The sequence below is a fragment of the Gallus gallus genome, chromosome 4, assembly GCF_016699485.2.
Source record: "Gallus gallus isolate bGalGal1 chromosome 4, bGalGal1.mat.broiler.GRCg7b, whole genome shotgun sequence".
In the NCBI taxonomy this organism is placed as follows: domain Eukaryota; kingdom Metazoa; phylum Chordata; class Aves; order Galliformes; family Phasianidae; genus Gallus; species Gallus gallus.
In genome coordinates this window covers 47,710,830-47,726,647 of record NC_052535.1, presented here as the reverse complement: position 1 = coordinate 47,726,647, position 15,818 = coordinate 47,710,830, and the positions used below count along the sequence as shown (strand labels likewise).

Genomic DNA, 15,818 nt, shown 5'->3' with positions numbered 1-15,818 from the left:
AGAGCACATGCTTTGCTTATAAAAGATTCCACCAAGGAGAAAAAAAACAATACAAAAATCTTCTGTCTGTAAAGCAACAAATGTGTCCCTGCCTTCTGTGAGAACAAAAGTATATTTAGTTAAATCACCTTGGCAACTGAGCTAGCTTGCAAACCCTATTTTTTCAAATATATCTAATCACTGTGTAAATCTCTCTCTCTCTATACAGACACACACACGCATATATATTTATATAAAATGTGTACAACTTACTGTTGATAGTACTTCCTCCAGCATTAGCTGCAGACAAGTCTATGCTCAGTGTCTGATTTCAGCTGCCAAAAGATGAAGTCTGAATACCAAACAGACCTAAATTAAAATCTCAAAAATGTGGGTACGGCTTTTTCCAAACAAGTTAAAGGGCCCTGCAGATGCCCCTCCAAGACAACCACCCAACAGAAGCAGGATGACATCTTTCTGGAGAAGAGCTACGTCCATGACACAGCCATGGACTTCAAGGCTGGTTTTTCAGCTGCTATTTAGAAATGGAGATAACTCTGACCTTGAAACACTGTCCACAAAGAAAAAGAGCACAATGTATTTCAGTAGATAATGAATCAAGCTATATAGAAATCCAGAAAGATGAATTCTTTCCCTAATGCTTTGAAATTGCCTGAAAAATTTCTTCTCTAATAACTGGATCTATTTTTCAGGCATTCAGTAGAATGATCTTTATGTTGTTAATAAACACATTTGTCTAATGAATATCTCTTAGTAATCTTGCCTCTAATTCAGGAAACCCAAGTGCAGCTGAGATAAAAATATGCACATACTAAAAGCTCAAATTGAAGAAAAAAAATCAATTTGAAGTTAAATTACCCATCTTAAATTTCAGTATAAAGCCTACTAGAAATACTGAGTTCTTGAACTTCAATTAATCTTTAACTCTTAAGCCAGAAGGGAAAAGGATTCTTCAGAGTATCAGAAGGGAAGCTGCAAAGAGATCTCAGGCCAGCTTGCCAATGGACGTCACTATTGCTTAAACTTCCATCCATGCCTCCGATGGGCTGCTTAACTCATGCTCATCTCAGACTCCTTTGGGTTTCTTTTTCCAGGCATCTGTGTGTGACTGCCTGCATGCGTGTGGCATACATTTTCCAGTTCCACTTCTCAGGGATTAATTGGCAGAAGTGCTTGTCATGGTTAAATAATTTTATTTAATTTGCACCGTGTGAAGATATTTGGGCAAAAGGGAAAAATAATTAAAATTTAATTACTTTTTTTTCCCCCTTTATAATGAGAAACAGTTGCATCCCTTGGAGACTCAGCTAGGAATAGAACATCATTCATTTTTATTGTTAAATATGCAATTCAAGGAAGAAAAAAACTTAAAAAAAAAAAAAAATCAAAGATCAATCTCTTGTAGTAGAAGAGTGACATGCAGCCAAGTCTAGAATAGGTAAAAACAGATCTCTAGAATCAATGACATCTGAAGCTTATTAGGATGCTAAGAGGACAAGATAACGTCAGCATCCCAAACACAAATATCCAGAGGGCCTTCTCACAGGTTTCTACATAAATACATACGTGCACACAAGTACACTCTTACTGAAAGGCTCAGAGATGTCTCCTTGAGTCCTGCCAGCTCTGGGAAGCATCATCCTTGGGGTCTTCACCATATGCATTAAAGAATTACATAAAACTGAAAAGCTATCATCTCCATTGTTTTTTCTAGTTTCAGGCCCATCTCAAGCTGAAATATCAGTTTGCTTTCTGTAATTTCTAAGTGGGAAAGAAGACTGCCTAAGCCCTCGTCTCCTCTTGATGCTCCCTCCTTTTATACATGACATCAGAAAAGGATTTATTTTCATGTAAAACACCTAAAGAAGGGCAGAGGAGGCAAATGGAGGACAGAGATATATTATTGTTACAGACAGTCCCATGATATATGGAAAGAAATGTTTCCCATAACTTCCCCCCAATTTCCCCCAGCCTAGAAGTAACCAGGAGGGCAAATTTATGGACATGCATAGGCCCATGAGCAAGGTGATGGAGCATATGCTTTCTGCCTTCAGTGTACAGATCAGTTTGCATGGAGATCAGCCGCACAAAAATCCCACTGCTATTACCCTGTACACCAGTTAGCCTCCACATCATTTCAGCATCGTTTGGGCTTCTCACTGGCTACAGTTGATGCCTCTACTGCCAAATATATTGGGATGATGATGTCCAAATGGACTATGGTCACAACTTTCACTGGCAAAAGAAGACAGGACTTCCCTAGCACTCCTTGATATGTGCCCTTTTTAAAGGTTCTTCTTTCCAATAGAAAAGTGAGAGAGGGTAACACGACTGTTTTCACAGTGCTTTATGTAACGACATCACAGCCTAGATTAAGCCTCTCTGCACAGCTATCACGGTTTGTGTTTGTCAATAAGTATAGATGCCTGAAGGTGAAACTTATTCAAAATATCACAAAATACAGTATTAGAATAAAACCAACCAACCAAACAAACAAAAAAGACCAAATGAAACCAAACAAATAAAAACATTCTGACACCACATTATAATAATTTGAATTAAGACTTTTTTTAGTGACCCCAGTTCATATTTGCATGTTAAGGAAATGGTAACCTCTTTCCACAGAAACATATCAATACATTTAAATGTGAAAAACCTATTATGACCATGTCTTTGATACAATTTAATGACTGTTTCCCAAAGTGCTTCTTTTATGCTCTGTGGTTCACTTCCTTGCATCACCATATTTTACTCAGTGTAAATACAGACTCCTTTAAAACAAACAAACAAAAAACAACAACTAAAAAACCTTGAAAAACAAAAGGCAATAAAATCAAAGCAACAATAAGAAAAAAAAGATTTGGAAGTAAATCTTCCATTACCTTATGGAAAAACTGCTGGAACAAGCTTTTGCCCTTTCCAATGGACAGATGTTCTCATCAACGAGAAAATTAGAACTTGATGACAAACTCCAAGGTCTAAATGTCATTCCCTACCAACTCTGGATCAAATGAAAATGGAAGTGGCATTAAGAGAGCAGTATGCGAGCGCTGCAGACTGGTAATTTCCTCTAATTAAAAAACAGAGTTTACAGAAGCATTTAGCAGTTCTCACCATAAGTATAAATCTGAAAGTAGGAGGCTCCTTCCTTGTTTTCAGTGCCCAGCAAGCTACTTTTCTGCTGCTAGTGAATTGTTTGTTTCTTCAGTCTGTTCAGGAATTTCTCACTCTACATAACTTTCTAATGTCCTTAAAAAAAAAAATCTCAGACCTACCAGTAACTCCTGTAGAAAGCACCCTCCTGAGCACTGGGTGAGTAAGGTGCAGAGTGTAATTCAAGCAGATGTGTGATTTTTTTTTTTACATACAGTGTAAAGAGGCACAATAGGACTCAAAAGCTGGGCAGTACAACCTAGCATTCTCAATGCAAATGTTATTTTACCTCAGTAACATTGAGAGAGAATATCCACACAAGAAATGCATCATGAGAAGTGACATGCTGATTGTCTCCTGGAGCCTGGGTGCCCTTCTGGAAGACACACTTTAGTTAAAGTCAAGTCATTAGGCTCACTACAAGAGGAAGCGGATGAAATCCAATCGAATGCATTACAGAGGTCAGACTAAATGAGCTAATGGTCCCTTCTGGTCTTAAAAAATCTATTAATCTAATTTAATTCTCTGTTCTACTCTTCATACCAGAGTCAATTTAAACTCATTTATATGAAAAGAACACATTACAGCAGCCTTGCACAACACACCACGTTCTGACTATCCAGTTTTAGGCTACCCAAAAGCTTCATTTAGGAGCTCAGGAGGAGGTTTTTGTCATTTATCTGCAAAGAGAGCTTTTGTTTGCAAGCAAGACACCAAGTAGAGGCACCTCTCCCAACTCAATATTGGATGAATCTGCATCTTAAGCAGTGTGAATACATCAGAAACTTTCCTGAGCACTTTCCACCTTGGCTTGTATTTCGGTTGCTGGCATTCCTCACTCGTCCAGATCCTTGCCGTGCTGAGGACAACAGCACTTTTACCAATAAAGCCTTTCCAGGGGCTCCAAGGATATTCCTTGTAAATAACAAGTAAAATAATACTGCAGTAATACAATACTTGGCAGTCACTGTCCAGTGAGAAAATCATGTGCTTAGACGTAGAGAGCCAAAAAATATCCATTGCTGTTAGCAAGGGTCCCTGCGCTGTGCACATATGCTACAGTTAAGCAAATACATATTACTACTTAAAAAAAATCCCCTCATTTTCTTTTTCATGCTGCCCTCCTTGCTGGAACCCCAGCACTCACACCACCATTACTGGTCCTTTACTTAATTCAGCAGTACAAGAGCTCCAAACAGCACGTGAGTTCAAGCTGATCCATCCTGGCTATCCTCAGCATCCTTCATGCATGCTTGAGAGAGATGAAATAAGTTAATGCAGTCAGGGAGACAAATGAATGTGAGGCCAATACATGGAAGCTCACAAAAGTTCCTCTTCACACAGAATGTTGGGAAGGCGCTGCAAAATCACAAAGAATTTCCTTGTCTCTGCTGACACATCTATATTTGTTGCCTTCTTTATATTTTCTCTTTCTCAGTACTACTAAACCCTTCCTTGACCCTTTCCCCATGTCCATCTTAAAACACCAACAGATGCAAAGCATTGCAGAGCTGCCCGATGCGTGGCATCTCCAGGAGCTGTGCTAATTTATTCCAGCTATTTGAAGCAAGCATGAATGGCACACCAGTAAGCATGCTCAGACTGGGATAAAGGCAGCTGATTTTCCCATCTCCTCTCATGACCAGTGCATAACTTCAGTAGTTTTCATTTCTGATATTTCTTTTCTACCTTTCCCCCAACTCCTTCTGAGACTGAAGCAGCCAGTACTGGGTGAGAATACAGAACCTAGCAGGTTTGTAACATGAAACACCCATTTTGCTTATTCAGTGCCAGTCCTTTTAAACTGAATCCTATCTTTCAGTGAAATTTGCCTTAAGACCTGTTTCCTCTCAGCGCATTTTAATCAAGCAAAAATCCTGTTACAGTGAAGAAATCCTGTTATGGAGAACAATGGCTATGTTGTTTTAATGGACACATCTCTTTCAACTAAGCCTTCATCATCTGCTTTGCCCCGCAATCATGAGCATACCCTTGAAAAAAACCTTTTCAACATAAAAATGTAGGACAGATACTGTGACTTCAATGTATGTGGACAGTCACTGTTTGTTTCAGTTACAATTTATACTATCCTCCTCTGGTGCTTTTGACACAAATCAGGTGGCTAAAAAGCCTTTCAATGACAAAGTGCAATTCCTTCTCACTCCTGAAGCCCAAGCCCACACTCACACCAGCTTCAGAGGATTTGGCTGAATAATGGCACTGCAAGAGCTTAGGGATTTTGTCCCAGAAACCTTTTTTTTTTTTTTTTTTTTTTTTGTATTAACCTTCACCCCTACTCGCCTGGCAGACTGCTCACCCAAAACAAATGGACGCTGTTTTACTCTTCCCTTCTTCATTACCAAGTCTCTTGACTTAACGTAGTCACTGTGCCAAAACGCACTTCAAGAAGGTGTGCTTCAAAATGTACTTTATCTCCTTTTTTCTAGGCTTTGCCAATCTTCCCATGTCAGGCTGTTGACAGCATTGCTGACTAGCATTTCACAGCCCTTCATGGCTGGTCCCATTTCTCCAAAAAATGCAGAGATCTACAAACTACCTAACAAAACTTCTGCACGTTCAACCTAAATTCATAGTTTTTTCTACAATCAATCCAGTAATCCGACTCTACCATGAGAGTTCAGCCAGATTTCTGAGGGTAAGGCTGACCTTTCCGTTCCTCACATATATTTTGGGTACTTTTTGTACCTACAATTGTGCTTTAAGTGTTTGGAAACTTACTTGCTGTCACATCAGAAGGATGAGGAGTTGCACAGCTTCCTGGAGTCAAGGGACTCTGTAAAGCCTTTTGTAAAAGTTCAGTAATTTTGTGGTTTACTCCTCTCTGAGTGTCAAGACAAGCAGTCTGAAGAGTACACAGTGCATTCTCTGCTTGCTTTGACTCCAAACAGAAAAGATCAGGTCATCCATGAATAGTGGACACAGTGGTGATGGGTTGATGGCTAGACTAGATGATCTTAGTGGTCTTTTCCAACCTTAATGATTCTGTGATCCCTTCATCAGTCTTATTAGTTAAGAAGAGAAAAGAAAAGCTGGCATGGCAGCACTGCAGAGCACTGGCAGCATTGAAGAAGTTAATTAGAAATGTTGAACAAGGCTTCAAGAGACGAGTCTTAATAAGTGGCGCTAAAAATATTACAGTATTCATTTTCAGAACAAACACAATCAGTGGCAGACATGCAAAGAGAGCCATGGTGGAGGTATTTTCAGTGGGGAGCAGGAAAAAGGCTGATCATGGAAAAAGAACAGTAGCAAAACCTCAAGGTGCCACATAGAATCACAGAATCATTAAGATTGGAAAAGACCACGAAGATAAACTAATCCAACCACGAAATAAGGAGCCATGTCTCCATGCCGAGCCAGGTTAGTGGCTCTGTAGCCACACCAGAGCAGAGCTGCTGGAAGCACAGAATGTTTGCATGCCATGGTGCAAGCCATGAGGAATTAAGTGCAAAAATATCACGTAGGTTGAGAGGGTATTTCCTTGAGAAGAAGCCTGGCAGATTATAATCCTCTTTTAGAATGAGAGGAGAGGAGATGGCAAATGTGATAGCTCAAGAATGGAATACCCTGGAATTTGAACCTCCCCCACCATGCACAGACCTCCTTCCTCACAGACAAAGCAGAGAAACCTGTTGACCAAGGGCTACATCATGCATTTGTTGCTAAAAACCAGATGTAAATCTCTAACTCTCCCAAAGTTTCTCTGGTACACAATGCAGTCCCTTCCTCCTGCAAAAGCTGCCTCAGTTGTTTGCTCCATGTCGCTTCTGGCACACAGCTCCAACCCACACTTTCCCCTGACATAACTGGGTTTGGTGCAGAGGATTTTCATCAGACAGAGAAGCTGTGGCGGATGACAATGCAATAACCCGGTGGTCTCAAACTTAATGAAAGGACAATTAATTTCAGCTCCAGGCTGAGTCCTGAAGCAGAGCAGCTCACCGCAGAAGAGGAAAGCTGCTATCCTTCATCCACAGTTAATGTCTCTTTCTCTCTGCTATCACCCCACTATCTGCCACAGTACATCCTATGCTTCCTGCCACAACAGCCGCTTCGGCTTCTCAGACGTATTCTTGGCAACATGCTTTCCCCCTCCTGGTGTTTGACAGGATTATGAAGTGCAAAAATCACCAGCCTCCTTTTGTTTTGAAGCTTGAAAGTGAAGTTTCGCTTCATCATTTGTCTCTCGCTGCCCTTCCCCTACATCAAGCCATCAGCTCAGCCACAAAGCCCAGCTTGCATGCCTGTGTTTCCTGGCCTACGGGGACTAAGGGGTGTGACTTGCCTGCAGATTTCACGAAAAATTCACATTTGGTTTGCAACAGGGACAGCTGATCTCCAAAGAGGCACATCAGCAGCCCAGTGTTGCTCCCTGAAGGGTTAAGCCTGCTGTGCCATCTTCCTAGGCTGGCTTACATAGGCACACAAGAGCTGCTCTGGACGGGCTCTCTCCTGTTCCACTTTTATTTAGGAGGAGGGAGCAACCATATATCTGTCGCTACTGGAGAGGCACTGAAGATACTCTCGTTGTGTTAAACAAACAGCATTAATATTTATGATTTTTTTTTTCCAGAAAGAGAAGGTTTTGAAGCTGAGAAATCTTGCCTTTTAGGGTAAGTTTTTTTTTATTTTTTATTTTTTTATGAGAAGGTAAAGAACTCAATTTTCGGGCCATGGGCAAACATTGCTTTTTGAAAAGCATCCAGTGGTATGATACTTTGCTATTTTTTAATCAAGTACTGCTTTATAAAGGGGAAAAAAAATTAAAAAGGACAAAAATGAACAGATAGCTCAGGCCTCAAACTGGTGAACAAATGTGACTCATGCCCTTCTGGATCCCCATGTACCCCAGTTAAGTGAAACACCCTCCTCTCCTTCTAAGCCTGGTGTACTGGCTGGCCAACTAACATAGGTTGAGATGCCAGCTTTGTTAGAAAAAATGTAGTGTCCCCATGTTGCTTTCTTTGCCTCCATACTTAGCTACATCTTTCTATCATGAATAGCAAAAAGGAGACTGAAATATTTATAGAATAGATGTGACAGGCATATATGGGCAAATATTGGATGATAAAAGCCAGGACTCCAGTTCACAACGTGAGTTAGCAAAGGCTGCTGAAAGTGAGGGCTGATCTCTGCAAACTTCCAGCATCACTGTGCAGCCAGCAGCTGTCACTGTAAGCAACGAAGAGGAACAGGAGCGAGAGAGCTGGGGGATGCTCCTAGATGGGAGGAAAGCAACTGGAAAATAAAAACACAGGAGAAGCTGCAATTAAACACTCAGCAGCTCCCCAAAACTGTTCCCTGTCTGCCAGGAGAAGCCGCTCATCAGAAAAGCTCAGCTGGCCTTTTAAAATGCAGCCCGAATCTTCCGAGATGCTAAGCATGTCTTATCGCAATGGGATCATGGAGCAATAGCAATTCATATCCTGTGCACAAGTGGGATTTAAGATTGGGCAGCCCTTGTGATGCATTTCCCAGGCAGGGCTGAGTGGCATTAAAGGCAAGCAGCACAGGAAGCCTCTTCCAGCTACCTATTAGCACGTGACAGCTTTGAAACGTTCAAGATCCTCTGCCCACTATCCACATTACTCAGCTGTCAAAGTAAAGGCCTCAGATTTATGATGTGAAAATTACATTTTAACGAGGTGTCATATGTGTTTAAAGTTCTTATTCATCACCATCCCGCCACATCTTTTACCCAAGACACAAATGCACTTAATTAGCATATTATAAGGACAGAGGGTTCACCTTATCTGCATTGTAAAACTGCTTTAGGAGAAGAAACCACCACCCTTACTGAATAAAATGGATGCAGTCACATGTCAAGAGAGCATCCTGAGATACTGAAGGCAAACGTGAAGGATGGAAAGTTTGATGGGCACCCTCTGAGGTTTTTAAAGTATCGCAGATACGGATGGGAGCTTCGTATCACATTTCATCACCAGGCTGGCAGTCCGCAGGGTTAATATGCAGTATAGGAAAGCCACTTAAGTGCAAAGAGGCTGCATTACAAGTCGTATATCAAGTCACTATCTTCCTTACAGATAGGGCGCATTTATTTATTAACATCATACATCCATTAGCAGCCAATATCACATTTCCAGGGTCTCCTGAACAGAACTTACATGGGAAAAACAGAGTATCTCTTCAAAAGCAGGATGTCTGTATTTTCCATCCTGCCACAGGGAACAGCCAGTAGCCTGAGAAGAGCTTTACCAGCAGCAAACAGCCATGGCCTTGCAGCACTTTTCTCCCCAAGGTTCCACCTCTGTTAGCTGTGTGCCTGCAAACAGCTCTGTGTCACTGTGTGTTGCTGCCAGGACGTGCAAGTGGTGTCCTCATCCTGGTGCCAATTTACCAAGAGAGCTTACTGCAGCTGCCCAGAGAATGGAATGTGTGTGCCCTGCTGAGGGGGCTGATACTGAAGCTAAGCACAGAAACTCCAGCTTTTAATACTCATTTACAGTGAGATGTAAAAGCCCTTTTTTTTTTTTTTCAAACAATGGCCTGGGAAAGCTCTATGACAGTGAAGATCTCAAATGTGTACCAAATCTACCTGCACAAATAGACCTTTAATTAAAACCCACAGAAAATGTTTAATCACTGTGAAGAGTGAGAGGATATGATTCCTGCCTTTCCTATAAGATAAAAGACTCCTGCCTCCTGTTTTCCCTGGATGATCTGGGAAAAGACTGAAAATGTTTCAGTCTAAGTGATCTGGAGCCTCCAGCACCTGTTTTTTATTTCCCATATCCTTGAAATGTATGATAGTAGAGATTTCAAATATGTTTCAAATACGTTAACTGGCTACTTAGGTTGCTAAATACATTACTTTTCTTGTAACAATCAATTTTTGGTTTTAAGAGCTCTGTTTTTAAAACTTCACCTTTAATTGCTTTTTAACAACCAATTTGCTTGACCCATCAATTTTACAATCTTTTATTTTCTAATTAAGCAGATATTGTTTACATATTTTGCTACTCAAGCTGTAAAGCTATAGAAAATAGCTTCAAAATGCATTTTCTCTTTGAACGTCACCTTTCTAAAGGAACTGCAAAATGATAGCAATTTTGAAAGAGAAGGGAAAAACATATCAACAATCCACTCTTTGTGAAAATAACTTAAAAAAGGAATCTAAAAATATGTCCTAAGTTTTCACTGCTTTCCCAGTGTTACACAGGCTCCCGTTCTGCTCTTTGTTGGAGGAGTCATGAAAGGTTTAATCCAGCCACATATTTATATGTATGGTACTTAAATAGAAAGAAATTCAGCATGAAATTTCACATTAGCCAAAAAGTGTGTTTCATTGGATCCTGAAGGGGAGATTCAGGTTGGATTTTAGGAAAAAATTCTTCTCAGAAAAAGAGTGGTGATGCATTGACAGAGGCTGCCCAGGGTGGTAGTGAAGTCACCAGCCCTGGAGGTGTTGAGGAAACATGGAGATGTGGGCATGGTGGGGATGGATTGGTGGTTGGACTGAATGACTTTAGAGTTCTTGTCCAACCTTAATGATTCTATGAGAAAGAGTCACACAGATCCTGTCCACCAGCCTCTCTCTTCTCAAAATAATTAAGTGTTGAGCAAGCGTTTGCTCCCCTATCCAACTCAAAACCAGTGCTTTCATTTGACTAAGTAGTAAAATGATGTTCCCCTTAATCAGGCTGTGCAGGTAATGGAGCACTGAACTCCCTCTGCAAATTCATTCTCCTTTGCTTTGAAGTGCCTCAGACCCATTTGAGCTGTCAAATCAAGGATTTCACTTTCTGTCAGAGCAGCCTTCTTACAAAAGTCCTGCAAACCCATACAGCAGTGAGGTAAAGGGACACCAGTGAAGTTCTGTCAATCTCAGCAATTTTCAGAGAAAAAAAATACATGTAAAATTCAGCTTTGTGTCCACATTGCAAAGCTATCAAAAGTGCACAAAAGGGACATCAGAGAAGGCTTACCAGATTCCCTGACATCAACTTAACCCTCTTTTTCCAACATCCAAAGCCAAAACCTATTTCAACTTTCCATTTTAGAGGATGGTGGGTTTTAAATTCCCACCCAAATACTGGTGGAATCAAAGGGACTTCAAATCCCACCCAAACAGCATGACACGGGAATAACTCAAAATCTTATGCCTAAGACATTCCCAGCCCTCTACAAGATTTTCGTCTGCTCTCCCATCTCCTTAGCTTAGACTCTGCTAGGAAAATGGGATGGGATGGGAATGTACTTCATTTTCTCACCAAAAAAAAAAAAAAAAAAAAAAGTGCAAAATTTGAGTTTTTCATTAAAAATGGCTTTTTTTGTTTTTGTTTTTGTTAAAGATGCTATTACTGAAAACAGTCACTACATGAAAAAGAGGCAGCAGAGAGTCCACTGTAATACCTGTAAATGAATCACTGAAAAAGAGAGAAATACTGTGAAATAGGAGGGATGGAATTGATTTTCACTCCTTAGGGATAACCAATAACTCACAAATTGCTCTGCTTCACTCCACCACTCAGAAAGTACATGCTCATCATTAAGTTGGGAGAATGAAAAGTGTTACTTCATTTCTTGCTCATTTTAGATCTTGCAGAGGTCAACATCACTGAAAGGATCCCTGCTCTTCCCTTAATAGTTACTCAGGCTCGTTCATTTGGTTCTTCAAGAAATCCTTCTTGTCTTCCTTACATTTTTGTATCAAAATTGGAAATTCATTGCTCGATTACTACCTCTATTCCACTTCTCCCCAGATTTTAATATCCTCAGTTTCTTTCAGCATCTCTTTTTAAAATGTGTTTGACAGGCTGCACAGAGGAAAATAAGAGCTCATCAACAAAAACATCTCTACTCCACTTTTGGCAATCTGAATCCACTCTTCTGCCTCTTAGTCTTTCTCATCATCAAAAAAGAATATTTGGGAAATAACTACTAATCATCTAGTTTACTATCTAAGTTATCTTACTTCCATCTTTCTCATTTCTTTTTCAGCATCTCTAAAGACATGGTCCTTCACAGGAAATTTCTGATAACTGACTAAAATAGTTTAGGTACAGCAGTACCCATTTGTAAAAGGTGTAGCACAGTTTGGGAATTCTTGCACCATCAAGCAAGTATGACCATAGTTAGTGTAAGTTATGTTACTAGTCAAGTGGCAACTGTGAATGCAATACTTGCAAAAAGATGAAGATGGCAATCTTAAGAGACTGTAACCCAAGTAAGTAATTAACAGTATAATTTCTGACACTAAAAAACAGAAAAGCTGGACATCCTCTGAGGATGGATAGGATGGATATTCCTCTCTTAGAGAAAGTATGGTACAACATAGACTTGAACTAAATGCTTTGAAAAAAAGAGCAACTTCAAAGAAATGAAAGCAATCAACAATTTGGAATATTTTGTTATCAGTTCCTCTCCTGATTCTAGACCTGCACTTATGGGTGCTCACATTCACAATAACTGGTGGCTTCTGTAAAAGGCCCACACTTCCTCATCTTAATGGCTAACTCATCTAAACTGGCCTACAATTTATCCCATGCTGTTTGAATCGACAGCGTCTTCCATGCTTTGTTTTGCCAAAATTCCTGCAGAAGGGGTGATGATCTTATGTATGGAGCAAAATTCAATTAAGAAGAAAATAGTGTTGCTATTCCTGTGATGTGAAAAAAAGCACGGACATTTGGAGACTGTTTCAGGTTAGTTATGGGTAGCATACCCCTTTCTCTATTTCATTTCGTACTAAGATATTAAAAATATATATTCTGCATGTATTAATGTCTGAACATCCATCATAGGTATTGCGGTAGGGCTTAATTTACAAACACATGCAGATCATTAACACAGGAGCATATTTCAATTTCACACCCAATTTGTGAGAAAAATAGAAATCCCAGTTCAGATTTTGGCTCAGTATTAAAACCCTTACCTGCTCTGCTGTCCAGCGGGCCAAAATCCAAGGAATACTTCACTACGTGATAGTTGTTCCATACGTAAAGAAGGTTGTCCCGGGGATTATAATCCACAGCAGCAATGTACTGATAGGAGTTTGGAAAGGGCACATCCACCATGCTATCCTTGCTTTGGTCAGTGTTATATATGTAGTCTATTTTATTCCCCGTGGCTTCATTGTCATCATCTTCATACACAGACTTGACCACATATAAAATCCCACAGATCATAAAAGCGTTAGAAGCTGACCTCTTGTCATAGGCAGTATCCCACGTCCCTTCAATCCTTAATGTATAAGGGTTTAACTGGCTAATGACTATTTTGCCATTATTTTGTTCTGTTGCATAGATAACCCATAGCCCATTCTCATCCACGGCCAGGTCTATATCAGACTTGCCTCCCCAGCGGTAGGGAGAGGTGTCATGGTAATTTGCATTAGCTATGATAGCCTCCCCACTTTTTATCCTTGTCCGCAAGTCAAACTTGACTATATTTCGGGTTCGCTCCTTGTTGAAGAACAAAGCCCCGTCGTACACCACAAACCCTGTGCCGTCCACTCGGTGAGGGAGTTTGTAGGTCGTGGTCGGCCTCCCAGCGATGAAGTCATCCTTGGACGAGTACTCCGTCAGTGTGTCTGTCCGATAAGGCGTCCAGGGCATGTAGTAGATCTTGTCAGATGCCTGCAGCGGGTCTTTGCACCAGGCACCAGACTGGTGGTCGGATTCAAACAGGTGTTCGCTCTGGTATACTCCTTTCAGCAGTCCAGGGCAAAGGAAAACTGTTGGAGGGGGAAAGAATTTAAAACAAAAAACAAAGTTAATGAGACTCTGGAGGTGGTTGGACCAAACTTCTAAATAGTCTGCAGTTCTGCAGCAGAGGACACTCGAGGTCAGAGCAATGCCCTGTAACTGGAGACCAGCCATCCTGCTGGCCAAGCCTCTAGAACAAGACTTGCTCCACCAAATTGATTGTTGTTCTGTTTTTTCTATCAACTTTGGCTCATTTTCTTATTACTTTTCAAATCTATTTTTACAGGTGTACTTACTTGGACCGCTCGCCTTTGTAAACTCTGAAATGAGTATGTGCCCCCAAAGGATTTCTGGGTTTGTATTTCCAGATTACATTCTGCAGTGAATCTGTACCTACTAGGTGAAGGGGTAAACTCCTGGGGAATTATTCCACATAGTTATTTTGAACAGCCCACTGCAGAGTGGCCTAGAAATGGAAATAAGAGAAAGAAATTCCCATCCTTATGGCCCAAGTGATATTAAATATTTAAAGGGTACCAATAGCAAAGCAGAGGCGAATCCCTTAGCAACTCAGAAGAGCATTTAAAGCAAAGGGAGCAGGAGGGAATACCCAGCTACAGACCAGTAGTGGAACTAGAAATGAGGCTTCTGAAGCTGCTACAGGACACACGAAACATGCAGTCCACACAATTAAAAATGAATGATGTATGAAGGCTGAAAGGAAAAGGAAGGAAGAAAGGAAGAAAGAAAGGAGAGAAGGAAGGAAAAGAACTGGAGAGTTCCACTGCAAAGGAACCCGAGGTCTAGATTTTAATCAGTTAAAAAATGTCCTGTTAAATATAGTAGTAACTCATAACTTAAAAACATATACCTTCTATTGTTACATGAGAGGAGCACAGAGGAGCGGTTTGACTAACTGGGGTGCTTTGCTGCTCAGACTTCTGGGGGGATGAGGGGGATGGCCGGGGCACACCCAGGGCTCGGGAAGAGGTCAGCACTGCCCGGCTGATGCTGGCATCCCAGGAATGCCAATGCCGAGAGTCTGGCCGGCTGCATGGGGAGACAAAAGGGGCGCGGGAGGGATGTGCAGAGAGAATCAGGCTTGTCGGCCTTCACTGTGCACCTCAGCATCCTCTGACCCGGAGGGCTGCACATGCTTCAGGGGGAGAATATTTGCCGGTTATTTGCAATGCCGATCTTCAGGAACTCAAATAACCACCAGGACGAGAGATGCAGTGGAGAGCTGCAGAGAGGCATCCCACCCAAGTTTCTGGTAGCACAGAGCTGGCAGATGGGATCCTGCATTTGTGCTCCCCACTTGGAGTGTAACCAATTATTTTCTGAAATTCAGAAATTGGTAATATCCTCTGGAGAGGGAAACAGGAGGAAAATCAGATTTAGCAGCTGGTGTAAAAGCACATTGCCTTACTGGAGTCTCAGAAACCACCGCAAGTAGCTGACAAAGGGGTGCCATTTCTAAAAGGCTTTTGCGGCATAATTAGATATACTTATGCACATACATACGTGCGCGTGCTTTCCAAATTCTTTGGGGCAGGAGAAAAGTGAATTATCTAAACCGTTGAATAGAAATTTAATGAAAGAAAGTGGTACCGGTAAAACTTTTCAGCAAAAATGAGTTATCTCATGAAGTTGAGCAGCAGAGAGACTAAATAAACTTTAACAAAAAAAGTAGTGAGAATTAATGACAAAGTATTTCAACTAAAACGTTAAACTGTTAAATAACTTAGCCTACACATAAGTAATATATATATAATTTGAAAGGTATTTAATTACCTTTTTGCTCCACTTCTATTGTAGAGAGAGAAGTAAAGAGAGAAAGGAGAAAAGAGAATAGATTAATGGTACTGTATTGGCCAGGTACTTTTCTTAACCTCTTTCACATGAAAAGGAAGATTAAATAATTTACTTCAGATACTACTACAGTATGTGAACATTTTTATATATAGATATATTTAA

General features: G+C 40.7%; 1 protein-coding gene and 1 non-coding gene across 30 annotated transcripts in view; both read right to left on the bottom strand.

Moving 5' to 3' along the window:
• The window catches only part of ADGRL3 (adhesion G protein-coupled receptor L3), a 493,084-nt gene that overhangs the window by 163,878 nt on the left and 313,388 nt on the right, over positions 1 to 15,818 (bottom strand). For 24 of the 29 annotated variants that reach the window (XM_015276460.4, XM_015276462.4, XM_025149811.3 and 21 more), the window contains 2 exons: positions 15,636 to 15,650; positions 13,070 to 13,870 (listed from right to left, as the gene is read on the bottom strand). In XM_015276460.4, coding sequence (XP_015131946.2) covers positions 13,070 to 13,870; positions 15,636 to 15,650 — 816 coding nt within the window. The remainder of the gene's footprint in view (positions 1 to 13,069; positions 13,871 to 15,635; positions 15,651 to 15,818) is intronic. The other 5 variants (XM_040699446.2, XM_015276452.4, XM_040699442.2 and 2 more) reach the window with 1 other exon arrangement.
• On the bottom strand, positions 9,381 to 9,472 carry MIR1730 (microRNA 1730). The gene has a single exon (NR_035228.2). It is a non-coding gene; the product is annotated as a microRNA 1730 (primary transcript).